This window comes from Artemia franciscana, chromosome 15 (genome assembly GCF_032884065.1).
Source record: "Artemia franciscana chromosome 15, ASM3288406v1, whole genome shotgun sequence".
Classification (NCBI taxonomy): Eukaryota; Metazoa; Arthropoda; class Branchiopoda; order Anostraca; family Artemiidae; genus Artemia; species Artemia franciscana.
The window spans coordinates 17,813,395-17,833,337 of record NC_088877.1 but is presented as its reverse complement, the minus strand read 5'-3'; the positions used below and the strand labels follow the sequence as shown (position 1 = coordinate 17,833,337).

The following is a 19,943-nucleotide window of genomic DNA, read 5'->3' as shown; positions in this document are numbered from 1 at the left end:
AATTGTAAAATACCATTCCTTCCTTTAAAACCTTATATGTTCCCGGGGGCATAATAAGCAACAGGCTCTGGGGGGATTTTGACCCCGAAGATTTGTTATCCGATCTATGTATTATTACATAAAAAAAACTAGTTTTTTTAACTGAAAGTAAGGAGCGACATTAAAACTTAAAACGAACAGAAATTACTCCGTATATAAAATGGATTGTCCCCTCCGCAATCCCTCGCTCTTAACGTAACAAACGTAACAAACTTTTATATTCTTTAATTTTTATTATATATATGAGAGGGTTTGTACCCTCGTTAATACCTCGTTCTTTACACTAAATCGTAATAATCTCTGTTCGTTTTAAGTTTCAATGCTACTCTTTACTTTCAATTGAAAAAAAACTTTTCCATGTTTATTTTTTCATTGTTTTTTTTATAGTAATTTTAGAAAATCCTGCGCCCTTTTCATTGCATTTCTGTTCCCCCATGACACGTTTCTCCATTGAAAGATCCTCCCACATAGCCCCCTCCCCTCAACCCCACACCCAAAACCAAAAAAAAATCCCCTGAAACCGACTGTACGCTTCCCAATAACCATTATTATATGTAAACAATGGTCGAAGTTTGTAACTTGCAGCCCCTCCCCCAGGGAATTTGGGGGAGTAAGTCATTCCCAAAGACATATTTTTTATGGTTTTTGACTATGCGGAACAAAATGGCTATCTCAAAATTTTGATCTGTTGACTTTGGAGAAAAATGAGCGTGGGAGGGGGCCTAGGTACCCTCCAATTTTTTGGTCACTCAAAAAGGGCACTAGAACTTTTCATTTCCGTTAGAATGAGCCCTCTTGCGACATTCTAGGACCACTTGGTCGATACGATGACCCCTGGGGAAAAGAAAAAAAAAAACAAAAACAAAAACAAACTAAATAACACGCACCCGTGATTTGTCTTCTGGCAAAAAATACGAAATTCCACATTTTTGTAGATAGGAGCTTGAAAATTTTACTACAGGGTTCTCTGATACGCCGAACACCATGGTATAATTTTCGTTAAGATTCTGTGACTTTTAGGGGGTGTTTCCCCCTATTTTCTAAAATAAGGCAAATTTTCTCAGGCTCGTAACTTTTGATGAGAAAGACTAAATTTGATGAAACTTATATATTTAAATTCAGTATAAAAATGTTATTCTTTTGATGTATATTTTAGCATCAAAATTCCGTTTTTTAGAGTTTCGTTTACTGTTCAGCCGGGTCGCTCCTTACTACAGTTCGTTACCACGAACGTTTGAAAAGAAAATAATTCGGTATTTCGGGGCTTCTGACATTATTACTCCTTTGCGGAAGTTAGGCTCAAAATTGGAAAAGGATTATATTTTTTCTCTGGGCCCCTTCCACCTCTTAGTTCGTTTATTTTCCGGTTAGTTTTCACCTGTTTTCACTTTATAGTTGTGTTATCTCTTAGCAGTTCTTTCGTTAGTTGAGTTATGTTTGTGGTATATATGTTTTATCGCTCGTATAGTTGTGTTATTTTCAAATCATACTTCATAATAGAGACGCTCGGAACACCCAGCATTGCATATTAAGCTCTGAATTTGACGTTTTTTTCTAACGTGACCAGATTCGTCCTGCGGCCTGCGCCCTTTTCATTGAATTTTTCTTCCCCCATGACATATTTCTCCAAGGAAAGATTCTCCCACATGGCCCCCTCCCTCAACCCTACCCCCAAAACCAAAAAAATCCCCCTGAAAACATCTGTAAACTTCCCAATAACCATTATTATATGTAAACACTGGTCGAAGTTTGTAACTTGCAGCCCCTCCCCCAGGGACTGTGGGGGAGTAAGTCTTCCCCAAAGAAATAGTTATTATGGTTTTCGACTATGCTGAACAAAAGGGCTATCTCAAAATTTTGATCCGTTGACTTTGGGAAAAAATGAGCGTGGGAGGGGGCCTAGATGCCCTCCAATTTTTTTGGTCACTTAAAAAAGACACTAGAACTTTTCATTTCCGTTAGAATGAGCCCTCTTGCGACATTCTAGGACCACTTGGTCGATACGATGACCCCTGGGAAAAAAACAAAAAACAAATAAACACGCACCCGTGATTTGTCTTCTGGCAAAAAATACAAAATTCCACATTTTTATAGATAGGAGCTTGAAACTTCTACAGTAGGGTTCTCTGATACGCTGAATCTGATGGTGTCATTTTCGTTAAGATCCTACGACTTTTAGGGGGTGTTTCCCTCTATTTTCCTAAATAAGGCAAATTTTCTCAGGCTCGTACCTTTTGATGGGTAAGACTAAACTTGATGAAACTTATATATTTAAAATCAGCATTAAATTGCGATTCTTTTGATGTAGCTATTGATATCAAAATTCTATTTTTAGAGTTTTGGTTACTATTGAGCCGGATCGCTCCTTACTACAGTTCGTTACCACGAACTGTTTGATTTAGAATAAAATGTCTGTTTCAAATTTTGAGTGAATGCGCTTGGGGGGAAAAGGTGTGTGTAGGAGGGGGTAGATACCCTCCGATTACTTTTTGATCACTTCTGGAATTTTGTTATTTGATCTTTAAACTATTTTGAACTAAAAGGTATATTTTGAAAAAATGGCAACGAAAAAATTGATCGGACGCATTTAGGGCATAGAGGGCTGGTTGAAAGGAAGGGAGGGGGGAACTTCCCATTGGATTGCTTTTGACTCTAAGAAGAGAGCTATAACTTTACAATTATAATCATTTGAGTCCCCTCTGAAGTTTACAAGGCCACCTCTTCCATAGAAAACTTTATATACCCCCGGGGCAAAAGTCACAACCCTGCACCCGGGTTTTGTGGGGATGTTAACCCCGAAGTTTTTGTTATCTAATCGTTAGACTATTTCAAAGGAAACATCTATCTCAAATTGATTGGATGCAATTAGGGAAAAGAGGGAGTGTGGAGGGGGGGGGGAGGCAAAGGTAACTAGAACTCTTAAAAACTTTAGACTCTTAAAAAGGTAACTAAAAATTTCAGTTTCCAATAAAATGAACCACCTCTGAAGTTTGTGCGACAACCCCTTAAAAAAGAACCTGGTATACCACAGGGATATAACCTAAAACACTAGCCCTTGGGCTCTAGGGGCTATGTCGACCCCATAGTTTTGTTATCTGATGTTTGAACTATTTTTAACAAAATGGCAACCTTAAGTTTTTTTATCGGATGGCTTTGGGGACAAAAGAGCGTGGAGGGGGCTAGTTGCCGGCCAAACTCCTTTGACTCTTAAAAAGTGAACTAGAGCTTTAATTTCCAATCAAACTAGCCCCTTCTAAAGTTTATACAAGCAGCCCTTCAATAAGAACCATATACGCCCATAGGGCGTATCTTACATCGCCTGCCCCTGGGCCCTGGAGGGGTTTTGTCAATACCGGAGTTTTCACTATCTGATCTTAGAGCTATTCTTAAAATTTTTGTCGGATGCATTCGGGGAAAAAGGGCGGGGGGCTAGTTGTCCGTCGATCTCTTTTGAATTATTAAAAGGGCACTATAACCTCCGATTTCCAATCGGGTCACGCCCCTTTAAGTTTATACAAACATTCCTTACATGTGAAGTGGCTTTGGAAAAAAAATAAGCATTGGAATTTTATAACCTTAAGGCTGATGGGAGGAGGGGGAGCCTAGATGCCATCGGATCAATTTTGACTCGAAAAAACGGAATTAGCCTACAACTTTTAATTCCTAATCATTTGAGTCCCCTCCGAAGTTTATTTGACCGTCTATTCCATATGAACCTTATATGCCACCGGAGCATGTGTTACAAACCTTCCCCAGGGCTCCCCCTGGGAGAGGAAGGGAAAAGATGGTTGTTTTTTATTGGGGGGGGTAGATACCTCCGACTACTTTTGATGACTCTTAAAAATGTAACTAAAACTTTCAATTTCCAATCAAATGAGCCACTTCTGAAATATAAGTTACTATCCCTTACATAAAACCTTATATGCCCCCGGAGCACAACACTTGCCCCCGGGGCTCTGGAGGATTGTGTTGAACCTGGATTTTCTTTTTTTACTTGACTTTCACACTAGTTTCAACAAAATCGCTCTCTTGAAATTTTGATTGGATGCATTTGGGGAAAATAGGTTTTGAAGGGGTAGGGCTAGTTTGCCCTTCGGTCATTTTTTTTTACTCTTAACGCTGGAACACAAATTCCCATTCACAATCCAATGAGTCCCCTCCAGTTTATATGATCATCCCTTCAATAAGAACCTTACGCACCCCCGGGGCATAGTTTGCAGCACTTGCTACCGGGTATTGGGGGCTGTGTTATCCCTGGAGTTTTGTTACGTGATCTTTGGTCCATTTTGTATAAAATGACTGTATAGTTGTTCAATCGGACGCATTTTTGAAAAGAGGGTTGAGGGAGGGGCTAGTTACGATCTGATAACTCTTGACTCTTAAAAAAGGGAACTAGAATTTTTAATTTTTAATCATTTGAGTCCGTTCCGAAGTTTATACAGACACTTTTTCCATAAATAACATCATATGCCTCGGGGTATAAGTTACAACCCTTCTCCCGGGCTCTGAAGGGGTTATATTGACTCTGAAGTTTTTGTTATCTGATTGTTGGGCTATTTCAGACAAACTAGCCATCTCAAAATTTTGATCAAATTCATTTGGAGAAAAAATGGTGTGGGGAGAAGGGAGGAGGGAGGGTAAATATTCTTTGATCACTTTTGACTCATAAAAAATAACTAGAGCTTTCAATTTCCAATCAAACGAGCGCCCTTTGAAGTTTATACCACCACACCTTACATAAAAATCTAATACGCCCCGGGGTATAACTGAAAACACTTGCTCTCGGGCTCTGGAGGAATTTGTCGACCCCAGAGTTTTTGTTATCTGATATTTCAACCATTTTCAAGGAAATCACTATCTAAAAGTTTTTTTCGAATGGGTTTGGGGAAAAAGGGCGTGGGGGGGGGGTAGTTTCCATCTGATATCTTTTGACTTTTAAAAAGTGAACTAGAAGTTTCAACTTCAATTCAAATGAGCTCCCTTTAAATTTTATACCAGCACTTCTTCCATATAAACCATATCTGCCCCCAGGACATAACTTACAATGGCTGCCGCCGCGCTCTGGGGGCTTATTTCGATCGTGGAGCTTTTGTTATCTGAACTTCGAACTATTTTTAACAAAATGGCTATCTCACATTTTTTTAAAGCATTTCGGTAAAAAAGGTCAGGAGAAGGGGGACTAGTTTCCCTTCGATAACTTTTGATTCTTAAAATGCACTAGATATTCCGATTTTCAATCGAATGATTCCCCCCTCCAATTTTTATATGACCTCCCCTTCCATACGAGATACTTCTAGGGAAAAACAATCATAAATAAATAAGAAAACATTGGAGCCTTATGGCCTTTACTATGGGCAACGTTATAACGTTTCGATATATTTAAACATACGTATCTAATTATTCCATATATGAGGGAGGACTGCCCTCTCCTCAACTCCCCACTCGTTTTCCTAATTTTTAACTTTTTGTTCCAATCCTTTAGGAGTAACCGCTGAAACATAAGGGCTATTGTATTCGAATAATAAGCTTTTTGTTCATCCTACGTTCTAATAATGACCCTTAATTTAACGTAAATAAACTTACATATACATACATGTATGGCTTAGCACATGGGATTAATTAATTTAAAGTATTATTGGATTTAAAGTATTAAATTAATAATTAATACTTTTGGTTAGCTTCCCTTGGATGTATTAACAACAAATTGTTCGGCAGCAGTCATGTGTCAGATTAGCCCACAAAAGTACCCTCTGCAGTGAAAAAGCATATTGTTTCTTACATATTTAGACAGCTTAATAAGAATTTCATAACGTACTAGGAAAACTAAGCCCCAAGATCAGCTAACGAAGCAAAGGAAACCTTATCTTACGAAGTTGAAAGCTCAGCATCTAATAAATGAGATTTCCCTTCTTCTTATCCAACAGTTTCGTGATTAAGTAATTATTTACTTTACCAAGTCTTAAACGATGTAGTTTATCCAATGTATCTTAAACAGTCAAAAATATAATTATAGCTTGCCAGAAAACTAGACAAAACAAAGAAAAAGAATAAAAAATTTTGATAAACAAATAGCTGAAATTGACTAAATATAAAAATTAGATTACATACACTAACTTATCTATTAAAAAAAAGCATTGTAAGTACTTTTTTTAAATGGGGCTCCCTACTCATTATAAAACAGTGCTGATTACCACTAGTGCAAAATGTTACCCATTAATTATTAAGCCTATGCTACAGACATAGGCCTAGGTATGACATGGCGCACATGATATTAGGATGGTACTGAAGGCATGAACATCCACAGGAAGTAAAATTTTGGGCCCATATGCCTTCCACGAGATCTCAGAGTTTTTACGGAATCTCCTTGTTGGAAAATAAACAACAGGCCAAAACTAAAATAAAAATTAATCAAGTTAGAAAATTAATATACAAAGAATTATCAGAATAAATGTCCTAGCGACTCGTACTAAGCTTTGAAATTGGTGATTTCAATGCTCTCTCTTTATTTTTCCATACAATCGAAAATAATAGAATTAAAAACAAAAAAAAACAACTTTGATGAAAATATCCTGCATTTTGGAATAATGAAACTAAATAGTTTAGGTTTAAATGTGCTCACTTTAATAAAACACAAGCCTGAATGTTCGAGCTGAACAGAAAAATAGAGTTTACTTACTCGACGCTTATGATTTCAGAAAAGATCCACATAGGTGATGAAAATATAGAGCTTGCAGTCCAAATAAAAAGTATCATTAGTCGAGCAATCTTTTTGGACAAGCGAGGTTTTAATGGACGGACTATAACCATGTACCTAAAAAGAAGGATGTATAACAAGAGCTTTAGACGAGATGCATCATTTGGTAATCAAACAGTTCGTGGTAACGAACTGTAGTAAGGAGAGACCCGGCTCAATAGTAAACGAAACTCTAAAAAACGGAGTTTTGATGCTAAAATATACACCAAAAGAATCGGATATTCATGCTGATTTTAAATATATAAGTTTCATCAAATTTAGTCTTTGTCATCAAAAGTTAGGAGCCTGAAAAAATTTGCCTTATTTTAGAAAATAGGGGAAAAACACCCCCTAAAAGTCACAGAATCTTAACGAAAATTACACCATTGCATTCGGCGTATCAGAGAACCCTATAGCGACATTTTCAAGCTCCTATCTACAAAAATGTGGAACTTCGTATTTTTTGCCAGAAGACAAATCACGGGTGCGTGTTTATTTGTTTGTTTGTTTTTTTTTCTTTTCCCCAGGGGTCATCGTTTTGACCAAGAGGTCCTAAAATGTCGCAAGAGGGCTCAATCTAACGGAAATGAAAAGTTCTAGTGCCCTTTTTAACTGACCAAAAAACTGGAGGGCACCTGGGCCCCCTCCCACGCTCATTTTTCTCCAAATTCAACAGATCAAAATTTTGAGATAGCCATTTTGTTTCGCATAGTCAAAAATGATAATAACTATGTCTTTGAGAATGACTTACTCCCCCACAGTCCCTGGGGGAGGGACTTTGGGTCGTTTTCAGTTTTTTTTTGGTTTTGGGGGTGGGTTGAGGAGAGGGGGCTATGTGGGTGAATCTTTCCTTGGAGAAATATGTCATGGGGGAACAAAAATTCAATGAAAAGGGCGCAGGATTTTCTAAAATTACTATAAAAAAACAATGAAAAAATAAACATGGAAAAGCTTTTTGAATTGAAAGTAAAGAGTAGCATTGAAACTTAAAACGAACAGAGATTATTACGCATATAAGGGGTTCTAAAAATACTTTAGCATAAAGAGCGAGGTATTTAGGAGGAGATAAATACCTCGCTCTTTATGCTATAGTATTTTTAGTAATTTCAACTATTTATTCTAAGGCCTTTCTGATTCAGGGGTCATTCTTAAAGAGTTGGGACAAAACTTACGATTTAGTGTAAAGAACGAGGTATTAACGAGGGTACAAACCCCCTCATATATATAATAAAAATTAAAGAAATAATAAAAGTTTGTTACGTAAGTTAATTCTTGATTAAATTAAGAAATAGAATTTTCAAAAAGGGCAGATTGTCAAAGAAAAGTAAAAAGACATATTTGAATCTAAAATGAACAGAAATTCGTCCTATAATAGTTCAATTTTGCAATCATAAATTCCTATGAATTAATTAGTGAAGCCAAAAGGAACAGATATTAAACAAAAAATCACGTCAAAAGTAAAAATAAGAGATGCCGATGCCATTTTCTAAAACAAATATAACTTATAATGCAATTAAACTTAAAACGAGTAAAAATCACCGCAAATAGGGGTTGGGCTATCACGCCCTGAACTTTTTAAATAGCTTACCATTGTACGTGCTTTACAAAAAAAGAGAAAAATATTCAAACAATTCTTCTCTTGAAATTATGGATTCGAAAAATCAAAGATAGCTGATATTAGGAGGAATTAATATTATAATATAATGAAGAGTCAGTCTACTGTCCTTAGTTCGTTAGTTCTTTCCAGTTATCTTTATTATTATGGTGATTTTCTTTTTATTTTATTTAGAAGAGCCACACTGTTGAAAAGACTCAAATGACTTAACATTACTAGAATAGCTTTCAAGCTGTTTAGAAGGCTTAAGAGTATAAACCTTATTTATCCCTCTTATATTATTATTTTCTTGTTTGATATCATGACAAATAGAAAAACACAATGTCCGAAATTAAAATTGTTTCGTTAAAATAAAGATAACGCTCCAACCCATAGAAGTTTTTGTTTGGGGAGGAGGGCAGCTAGTTCTATTCGTGTCTGTGGTAATTTATTTTCGTTTTAACCCATTAATGCCTATCGTTCCCATTTAGGAACTTCTCACTCATTTTTTCCCCAGAAGTGCGAGTTTCACCAAGTTTTATGCTTTGTATGACATCCAAGGCTAATCAGTTACATTCTCAAATAATTTATGTTCCTTGAATTAAAATTGATTAATTTTCCGGATTTTGTAAGGGCTAAGATTTAGTTCTGTCTGAACCCATAGTTCTGGGTGAAGCACCAGCAAAGATAAGTGTTTGAAAAATATTTCTTGGTATTTTAAGCTCTATAACTCGATAATGAGGTATTTGGTACATACTTTGGCGTTTTAAACTCTATACTACTGTTGGAACTCATGCCCTTTATTATCAGATAAATTTCCCTTTCCTCTTATACATAGATTTACCTACAATATACTTTTATTTACAAGTTCAACTCTCGTAGAGGCTAACCAGTATTCAATAAAATAATTTATTGAGGGGAAAAGGAATTTCTCCCAAGAGGGAGAAATTGGCTTGTATTGAAGTTCTATTTTTATCTAACTTAAACATGCCGTTAAAATACAACTTGTGCGTAAAGTAAGTCCCCATACATTTTACTAGCCTACCGCGTCAAATGATGGTGAAGGTGGCGACCTTGCCTCTTTTCTGTATATCCACTTTTGAGTTAGATCTTGTCTAGACCTTAGCGAGCTAATGTTGGAGTTGATTATAAGAGTTAGTTACTTTCTACGACTTTATTAAATTACTTTTCTCAAAATCACTTGTTTTTATTCTTTTTTTATTTTTTGAATTGTATAGAAAAATGAAGAGATAGCATTGAAAATTACCAATTTCAAAGCTTTTTACGAGTGGCTAGTGACATTCGAGAACTTAAGGGGCTTAAGAAGCTGGTAGCCCACTTAAAATTGCGGTGATTTCTGATCATCTGAAGCTTAGCTCGATTATTAAAATAATATTAGATGTTTATCTATAAAATTAATTCTCTAATAAATACAAACGTATCCAATTCATTTATCAGAATTTCAAAAACAAAAAGTTAAAACGTGTTTCGATGCAAAATAAAATGTAAAGTGCGAGTAACGCATACAAAAGTAAAGGAACAAGAACCACTTAAACTATTACATCATAAAAGATAGGTGACGAAGACTGAAAAATATAAAATTAAAATGAAGGATGTGATATTGATTTATCCTATAAACAACTATTCGACAAATCATCCAAGATTACATTCTTATCTCTTCTCGATAAATTTGAAATCATTTAAAACGCTGATGTTATTGTATACACAATTCAATTATTTCCTCTTTAAAAAGTAAAAATTAACAGCTATTTTAAATAAAAAGAAAATTGCCGTGTCCAAATAGAAAAGTTTATTGTTGATAAGGAGCCTGTTAAATTACTGCTTAAAACAGGTTAAAACGTGATTAGCATACCGCCCTCCCACCAGAAAATTCCCCCAACAAATTCCCCTATGGAAAATTCCCCGTAGAAAATCCCTTCGGGAAAATTTCCTAATAATCCACCATGGAAAATTCTTCCCGCAGTTAAATTTTAAGCAGCGAAAGGAAAGTTCAAGTAAATATGAAGAATGAAAACAGAAGGGATTATGGAAAGTTTACCAATATTATAATGTAGAATATATCATGTAGTATCAAACAGTTCGTGGTATCGAACTAAGAATAAGAAGCAAATCAGGACAATAGTAACCAAAACTGTAAACAAAGGAATTTGGATAACAATTAAAACATAAAAAAATGTTTTTTTTATGCTGATTGCAACTATACAAAGTCCAATAGATTTTATATTAAACTTTAGATGGCCTGAGTCTCAGAAAATATACTGTTTTTTGTGTTATTTTTTTTTTTTTAACTGAAAAGACACTCCAAAAATGACGAATGACAGCAACGAAAATCACAACGTTGAATTCAGCATTTTAGAAAGCCTTACCGTGGATATTTCAAGCTCTCATTTGTAAATGTCTGGGATTTGTATTTTAACCCAGAAGAAATAGAGCATATGTGTTTTTTGTTTATTTTTATTGAAGTCATTTTGAAAGCGATATCCCCCAAATTAGTCAGCAACAATTACCAGCCAGTCAGTAAAATCCATTGCCCCCCAGACATTTTGGCTTGTGGCGCCTCTGGTAGGTAGTAAACCAAACCACTGGAAGCAAATGTTCGTACGTCTTAGTCCCTGCCTGTCACCTCTGTTACTTCCATCATGGACTATCTACAATTGCCACTAATTTCTTATTTTCAAATTATTTTCTCTAACCGTTATTTTTCTAGTCATGTAAAAAGGGTCCAGATTATGCAGAATAAGGCAATTAGAAGTTTGGGTGAGTATCTTGCGTGTGGTAGTACTAGAGATAGTTTTAGAGATTTAGATATTTTGAATATTGATTTTATTAAATCTCAACAGATTTTAATTTTTGCATACCAGGTTTTAAATGGATTGTCTCCTCAATATTTTAGAAGTTTTTATTGATATAATTCAAATTACTACGATTATTCTACTAGGAGCTCTGATCAGCTGACTAGTGAAATCAGGCATACAACGCGATCTGGGTTTATGATTAAACATGTAGGTGTTGTTATTTGGAACTCAATTCCAGAGAGTGTTAGGTGTTCTGAAAATCTTATGTTATTTAAAGTAAGAATAAAAAATTATTTTTTGAATAAATTATAAATTATATTGTTTAAATTTTTATCCTTTTTTTTTTCTTTTTTTATGATGAGAGATGGCTGTTTAGAGATTGTATAGTGTTTCGTCTTTTTTTTCTTTTTTTTTGCGTATTTCTTTGATTTTGAATGAATAGTTATCATTTATTTGTTGTAGTTTTGCTGCTGAACAGGGACATTTTAGGTCCCTAAATTGAGCAGTATATTATTGATTGTAATTGCAATTTTAGTAATTTTTATTTGATGAAATAAACGCATACCTACCTACCTACCTACCTAAGAAAAGTTGATCGAAACAACAAGTTTCAAGAAATTAAAGGCTTCGGTAAATTTTGAAAAGATGGAGATGATAACAATCGAAGATATAATGAACTCACGGATTTGGACTCCTTCCAACTTTTTACGCTTTTTGTATAGTGACCAAATCTGAGACCATATAGTCAAAAGAAACGATACAATACGCAGTACCGGAAGGTGACTTTATATTTCGACTCAGTGTTGAGAACTTCGATTATGTTCTTACCAGTATGTTACTAGCTGGCTATCGCAGTCTTCCAAGTGAGAGGTTGTATTGGTAAAGTTCAACAATATGGTTGTCCCAGTGGTAAGTAAGACAATCAGTCGGGAGTATTTGTTACAGATAAAAAAGCACTTGCACTTTGCTATACAAACTTGGATATTGAGCTTCATAAACATTATTAACATATCAAGTACTCCTAGTATACACGGCGTGGAAAAATATTGGAAAATATAACTATGGTTGACAAGGGCCCTCTTACAAAAATTACGTCAAAAGTTTCAATTTTTAAGCCAGCAGGAGCTTTTGTATCCTAAGCAAACTCTAAGTTTTCTTACTGCAGATCAATTTCGAGCTCTACGCCTCTTTCTTTCGCTCGCTAGGGTGCATTAAGTTACAAACTCAATGGGACATTAACTTTTCCTCTTATTCCTTACTTTCTGTAAGGTGTATTCAACAAAAAGTCAAATCAACTGTGAGATGGACAATATTGCTCTAGACCTCTAAAGAAGTTGACTTCCGTTTAATTCTTTTCTGCGTCATATGTTTTCCCACTACTAGATTGTCTTACTCAATCAGCTATTGGAGTTTTGCCAAATTGAAACTTGGAGCTGCTTTTAGTATCCAAGTTGTCCTTTAATTTCCAGCTTTTTGCAGATCTATTTAGAAGGGATTTCAGTTCTGTATTATCGAGAGGCTGTATTTTTCTCTTGTAATATCCTTTTATAGACCATTGGGTTTGCAAATGCTAGGTGTGTGAATTATAAAACTATAAAATAGTTCGCGGTAACGGACTATAGTAAGGAGCGACCCGGCTCAATAGAAAACAAAACTCTAAAAAATGAAATTTTGATACAAATAGTTACATCAAGAGAAATCGTGTTTTTATTCTGATTTTAAATATACAAGTCTCATCAAGTTTAGATGTACCCATCAAAAGTTACGAGCCTGAAAAAATCTGCCTTTTTCCAGAAAATAGGGAGAAACACCCCCTAAAAGTCAGATAATCTTAACGAAAATCACACCATCAGATTCAGCGTATCAGAGAACCCTACTGTAGAAGTTTCAAGCTCCTATCTACAAAACTTTTCGTATGGAATTTTTTTTCCAGAAGAAAGATCACGGATGCGTGTTTATTTTTTTGTTTGTTTTTTACCCCCTGGGGCGATCATATCAACACAGGGGTCCTAGAATGTCACGAGAGGGCTCATTCCAACGGAAATTAAAAGTTCTAATTCCCTTTTTAAGCAACCAAAAAAATTGGTGGGCACCTACCACCCCTCCCACGCTCATTTTTTCCCAAAGTTATCGGGTCAAAATTTTGAAATAGCCATTTTGTTCAGCATAGTTGAAAAACCAAATAATTACGTGTTTCGGGACTACTTAAGTCCCACCAGTCCCCGGGAAGGGGCGGCAACTTACAAGCTTTGACCACTGGGAAGTGTGGAAACATTTCCAGGGGGACTTTTTCGCATTGAGGGGAGGTGGGGCTGGTCAGAGGAGGGGGTACGTGGGGGGATTTGTCCATGGAGGAATTTATCACGTGGGAAGAGAATTTCCATAAAGGGGCCCTAGGATTTTCTAGCATTATTTACAAAGACAATGAGAAAATAAACGAAAAACGGAAAAACAAAAAACTCTAGTTGCCTTTTCAAGTAGCCAAAACTGGAGGGTAACTGGGTCTCCTCCCTCACCCCTTTTTTTTATCAAAATCGTCAGATCAAAACTATGAGAAAATCATTTAGCCACAAAAATTAGTATGCAAATTTTGTTTTAATTATTTCTGTGCGTGAGCCAAAATCAAAACATGCATTAATTCAAAAGCGTCCAGAAATTAAATAAAAAAAAGTTTTTTAACTGCAAGTAAGGAGTGACATTAAAACTTAAAACGAACAGAAATTATTTCATATATGAAAGTGGTTGCCCCTCCTCAACGCCTCGCTCTTTACGCTAAAGTTTTTTTTTTGTTTTAAAAAGTAGAGATGTGAGAAAGAGTCAAAATTTAGCGTAAAGAGTGAGGCGTTGAGGTGGGGCAACCCCTTTCATATAAAGAATAATTTCTGTTCGTTTTAAGTTTTATTGTCATTCCTTACTTGCAGTCAAAAAAAAACTTTTTTTGTATTTAATTGTGAATAGAACCAATTTTAACTTTGAGTAAAACTTTTTTACCAATTTTAACTTCCTGTATCTTAAAGCCATTTTTATCTTTTATTTTAGCAAGCTTAATTAAAAAAAAAGATTAATGCGAGTTAATCTATGATATTTGTTCATTATAATGCCTAAAATTACAAAACTGTTTGCACCATAATTCCCAAATAACGAAATATACAGACTATCACAGGCAGTGCAATGGGGCTGCCTAAGCAAATAGCGAAGTGGGCACAATGGGTAATTATTTTTTTCACCAAGGCACTTCGTATGAAAGTTGTCACAGAAACTTCGGCAGAAGTTCATTTGGTTGGAAATTAATATCGAGCTTTCAAAGAATATCGAGGGGAGTGTTAAACTAAAACATCAAATGCATGCAGGTTGTCTGAATCGCTGATTTCCTGATTCTGAATTGTCTGAATAATCTGATTCCCCACAGAGTATTATGGGGAAAGTTTAACTAAATAAAAACATGTGAAAATATGAAATAAATGTTCCTGCAGGTTGTCAAGAGGCATGAAGATGAAAATTTTACAGAGTATTGTGGGGAAAGTTAAACTAAATCAAAATACATTATGTGCCTGCAGGTTGTCAAAAAGGCGTATCTCAGGAATGGTTTAGGGTATTAAGTTGGAAGTTTCCGGGAATGCTTAGGGGGATGATCAATTGACCAAAAGGCAATATGTGTGCACTAGTACTAATACTACTATCACTACTAGCACTACTACTAATACCACTACTCCTACTACTTTTACTACTACTATTACTACTTTTACAACTACTTCTACTACTACTACTACTACTACTACTACTACTACTATCACCACTCAAATTGCTGCTTCTATTGCATATACTACTAACGCTAAGACTAATAAGGTGAAAATTTCAGAAAATGTTGAGGGGGAAGTTAAATTGAATTGAAAAATTATTGATATATAGATTATCAAAGGGGTAAACTGGCAATATCTTAGAAACAACTTAATATAATATTTTGAAACTTCCAGGGCTTGATCAGGGGGATATACAACTGACCAAAGGGCAATTTGTGCATACTACCACTATTACTAGTACTGCTGCTACTACTGATAGTACTACTACTAATTACTACTGCTAAAGCTTCTAGTACTACGACTATGACTACTATTATAGCTAAGGCTAAGTGTATTAAGTTCAGAATTTCAGCGAATATTGAGGAAGAGGTTGAATTGAATCAAAGCACACTTTGTGCATGTAGGTTGTTAAAAGGGCATACCAGCAATGTCTTAAAAACAGATAAGAGTATGAAATTGGGACTTACAAGGCTTACTGTGAGGGATGTTGGACTAGCCTGTGTAAAAGGCAATATTTGTATGTTACTACTAGTACTTAAACTACTACTGCTACTACTACTATTGTTACTGCTACTACTACTATTGCTGCTACTAAAGCTAAATGTATTACAACGAAAATTTCAGGGAATGCTGAGACAGTGTTTTTTGTTAAATTCAATACCCATGGAGGTTCTTTAAAAAGACATTAGTATTGTCTCTGGAGCTGTTTACGGTGTTAAGTTGAAACTTCTATCGTTGAGGGGGAAGTTGAAAGAAACAAAACAAGAAGTGCTATGTACATATTGCTACTAATGCTAGAACTATTAGTACATTTATTGCTACTACTGAACTTAAGACTACTAAGGAAAAGCTTTCAGGGAATCTTTAGGGGGAGCTTCAACTAAATAGAAAAACGGTATGCATGCAGTTTTTCAAAAGGGCCTATAAGCAATATCTTCGAAATGGCTTAGAGTATCAAGATGAAACTTTCAGGGTATGTTGAGGAGGATGTTAAACTAACCAAAAGGTAGTATGTGCATGTTACCACTATCGCTAGTATTACTGTTACTGCAACTACTACTTCTTCTGAGTTTAAGGGTATTAAGGTGAAACTCTGAGGGAATATTTAGAGGACTATTCAACTAAATTCAGACACCGTGTAACAATTCAGGTAGCCAAAAGGATGTACGAGCAACTTTTCAGAAACAGCTTAGGGTATTAAGTTGAAATGTTTTTTATTTAGGCAACGCAATTGTGCTGACTATGATATTTGGAAAGTTTTTTAAACAAATGGCTGTCCCGAAATTTCAATCAGATGCATTTCGGGAAAATACAATGTGTGTGGGAGGGGTGGAGAACTGCCCTCCGGTCATTTTGAATCTCAAAAACGGCAATGGATCTTCTAGTTTCCAATCCATTGAGCCCCCTCCGAAGCTGATACGACTACTCTTTCTACAAAAACCTTCCATACCCCCGGGCAAAACTTTATAACCTTTCCTGTGAGGGATGTGTGGGACTCTCATCCTCAAAGACATAATATCCAGACCTTTTAATTACGGTGAAAAAAATTATGTCCAAGAATTTCGATTTAATATGCTTGGGGAAATTACGGGCGTTGGGGGATGGCTGCCGTCCAATCACTTCCGACTATTAAGAAGGGCATTTTCCTTTCAATTTCAAATTGTTGAGCCCTTTTCAAAGTTTCTATTACTATTCCTTTTATACGAAGTACTCTGGTCTAAAAAAAAACAACTATAAAGCAAAAAATAATAATACGTTGCGCTCAATGCGCTCTATACTTAGACAGTGCTGTTGCGCTGCCAATGGTTTTAACTAGGGGGGAAGCTCTTCATTTGATTGATCTTTTAGTTACCCAACGTCATATTTTCATCTTCACTTATTCTAACTTAAACGATTTAGTTTTCTTAACGTTAATTTTCAAACCTTCTCTTTTTTTTACATAGACATTTTTTATTTTCATCCAAAACGTATAAATTAAACAAAGAATTTGCTGTGCTCCTTAAGACAAAGTACATCAAAATTATCTATATAAATGGGGATAGAACACAACCCTACTTAACTCGAGATTTAATACGAAAGCAGCTACTAACCTCATGTCCTGCCTTGACCACAGCAGTATTGTTCTCCTACATAACACTAATCACTTTAATGCATTTTTTTTTGTATACCAAACAAGGATAAGATCTTTACAAAAGCTCTTCAATCAGCTGAGTCAAGCGCTTTCTCATAATCTATAAAACTGACGACTCGACGTGTTGGATGAATCAGGCACTTCTCAATTACTAATCTAAGAGTGAAAATTTGGTCGACCAATCCTCTACCCTTCCTAGAACCGTATTGTTCTTCTCTTCAAACTTTTTATACAGCATTTCTAAGTCTAAAAAGTATCATCATACTAAGTAATTTGCTACCTACATAAACCAAGCTAATGGTTTCTGTATGTTTCCTAGCTAATATGAGTAGGCCTCATGATGAATGGAGAAGCTATTAAGTCTTATTTAGGCTGTGAAGATATTAATAAAAGAGTGTTATTTGCCCAATTATGACCAAAAAGCGGGGTATCAGTCATAGCAGTATTACCCTGTAGAACTGACTGACCTAGATAGTAGTGACTAACATGAATTTTACTTACAGCTTCAGGAACAAATAGCCTTGGTCTCATGTAGAAACATGGTGTTTTTATTAGAAGATTTTAACAGCCAGGTCGGTAAAAATAGGGATATATGGTATCCCTATTCTACTTAATTATTTAATCGTTAAATAAATAGGTTTTTCATTATTTTTTTTTAATGTTCTACCGTTTCTACAATGCTACCTTGATACTTTAACAACCCTTTTCTCTTAACCTTATTTGTTAAGACAAAAAAAACTCGCAGCATAATCTCGCACAGGGTAGGAGTTATTCTTACCTGTCTATTGACAAAGCAACCAATGAAAACACGCTGGTAAGCACTGTTATGTTTGCAATAAAATTATTCATTTTGCAGCAAAAAAGTCCAAGTGGCCAATGACTGAAAAAAGGAAAAAATATAAATGAGAAATTTAAGTTTATCCAAGGATACTCTTAGAATTTTGTGTACTTGTTTATTTCAAAAGATAATACTACTGCTATGGCTACTAATAACAACTTCATGCAGTACCAAGCCCTCTGAACCCAAAACGGCTGCGTTAACTCCTCCTCCATTGCAATTTATTCAAAGTTTCCCTTTTCATATCATTCGAAGAAGACCTAATCTCTTTTCAATACTTTGCTACAGCCCCTCCCCATGCCAGTTTGGGACAACGTACTTGAAAGAACAATCTTTGAAAATATGTCGCGTTCCATTCTCAAAACTTGTCTTAGCCACCACAACTTTTGTCGTTACAGGTCTATAAAGCGTGATAGAACCAATCTTTTGTAGAGTTCAATTTCCAAAATACAGTCAGTCCAACGGGGACCCAAAACAATACGTAGAAAGTCCTTTGGAAAGCATCTAATAAATGTTTCTCCGTAACTCAAAGCGCCCATCTTTTGGTGCCATACTTAACAACTGCTATTGCTGTCATCGTAATGTTCTAATCTCGGATCGTAGACCTATCTTCCTATTCTTCTAAACTTTTTTCAACTGAGAAAAATGCCCTGGCCTTAGCCACTCTACATCTAACATCTTAATCGCATGTACTATATATACTAATGATACTACCCAGGTAAGTGAAAATACATACTTTATCAATCTTCTGTTTACCCGACATCATCCCTTCAGTTTTATTTGTTCCTGGTCTAAGTTACTTAGTCCTCTTAACGTCAATTTTCAAACTTTTTCTTGCAGCCTAAGATTTTATTTTGCCAACATTTTTGTCTAGGATACACGAATCATCGGTTGTGTGCTGTTAATATTTTCTACGACACCCACAGGGGGTATACTAGGAGCCATAAGGCCTCACCAACCGCTCAAGACGTTTTTTTTCTCGACTTATTTCTTCATTGCCTTCTCCATGACGCAGGTGTTATTTTTTAAATTTTACGCACAGATGGTTGCTAGGTCATAGTTTTAGCAGATATTATTATTTACATATGCAAATTTAAATGTTCAAATACTTACGAACCAGGTCGGAAAAACCTAAAGGGTATACGTAAAGCCGCTAGTCAAGCGAGCAACACCCGCATATAAAAAAAAATTATCTTAGCACCCCCTGAAGACGTTAGTCTAATGTTTACTTGTGTGGGTGAAATAGTTTTATGTGCCAACGACGATTGATTTGGTATGGCTTACAAAATTTCGTTTGATTCTCAAATTTGCACCCCGACAAAAAACTTTTCCCTTTACAAGACTTGTTTTGATCCAAGAACCCTTGTTGGTACTGCAACAACAACAGACGGTCATCAGCCTCTCAAAGCGGTTATTTCAAGTTACACGGCTTACGCAAGAGTCTGTTTATTCTCTTGTATGGTAGTGGACCAGGTTGTTCCTTCGTTCCTTCGGGGTAGAAAATATGCACACAAGCGAGGAGATTCATCAGTACAGCCTTCGAAATGAATCTAGACAGAATAAATTTTGAAAAGAATATGACCCGAGTATACCTAAAGATAAGAATCAAATTTATAAGTACATTAAAGGATGGTGGTAACTCCCCGAACAAAAAGTTGAGTATACTTTAATAGAAGCTGATAGGATTTTGTATAGACAAATAACAGCTAAATCCCAGCCCCCAGTTTCATTACATGGTTCTATGGGTGATTTAATAATCACATCAATTACGCTTTATCGTAAAAATTTCTTCTAGATGAGTACTTTCAGCTTGTCAAAATTCAGCCCCAATTCCTCGCTGTCAATGAGGCCTTTGTTTGCCCGATCTTACAAAGAGGTTGATTTATCAAAAGTATCCGGTTTACAATAAAGAAGTACTTTACTGGCCAAATTGACAAATCATGACTTAAGCATCATATCAAGAATTATTTTCAAAATAAATGCTTGATTTGC

The 19,943-nt window shown here is 35.6% G+C and overlaps 1 protein-coding gene across 4 annotated transcripts in view; it reads right to left on the bottom strand.

The window, feature by feature from the left end:
- The window catches only part of LOC136036117 (tachykinin-like peptides receptor 86C), a 186,594-nt gene that overhangs the window by 60,687 nt on the left and 105,964 nt on the right, over window positions 1-19,943 (bottom strand). For all 4 annotated transcript variants that reach the window (XM_065718133.1, XM_065718134.1, XM_065718135.1 and 1 more), the window contains 2 exons: window positions 17,892-17,993; window positions 6,716-6,850 (listed from right to left, as the gene is read on the bottom strand). In XM_065718133.1, coding sequence (XP_065574205.1) covers window positions 6,716-6,850; window positions 17,892-17,993 — 237 coding nt within the window. The remainder of the gene's footprint in view (window positions 1-6,715; window positions 6,851-17,891; window positions 17,994-19,943) is intronic.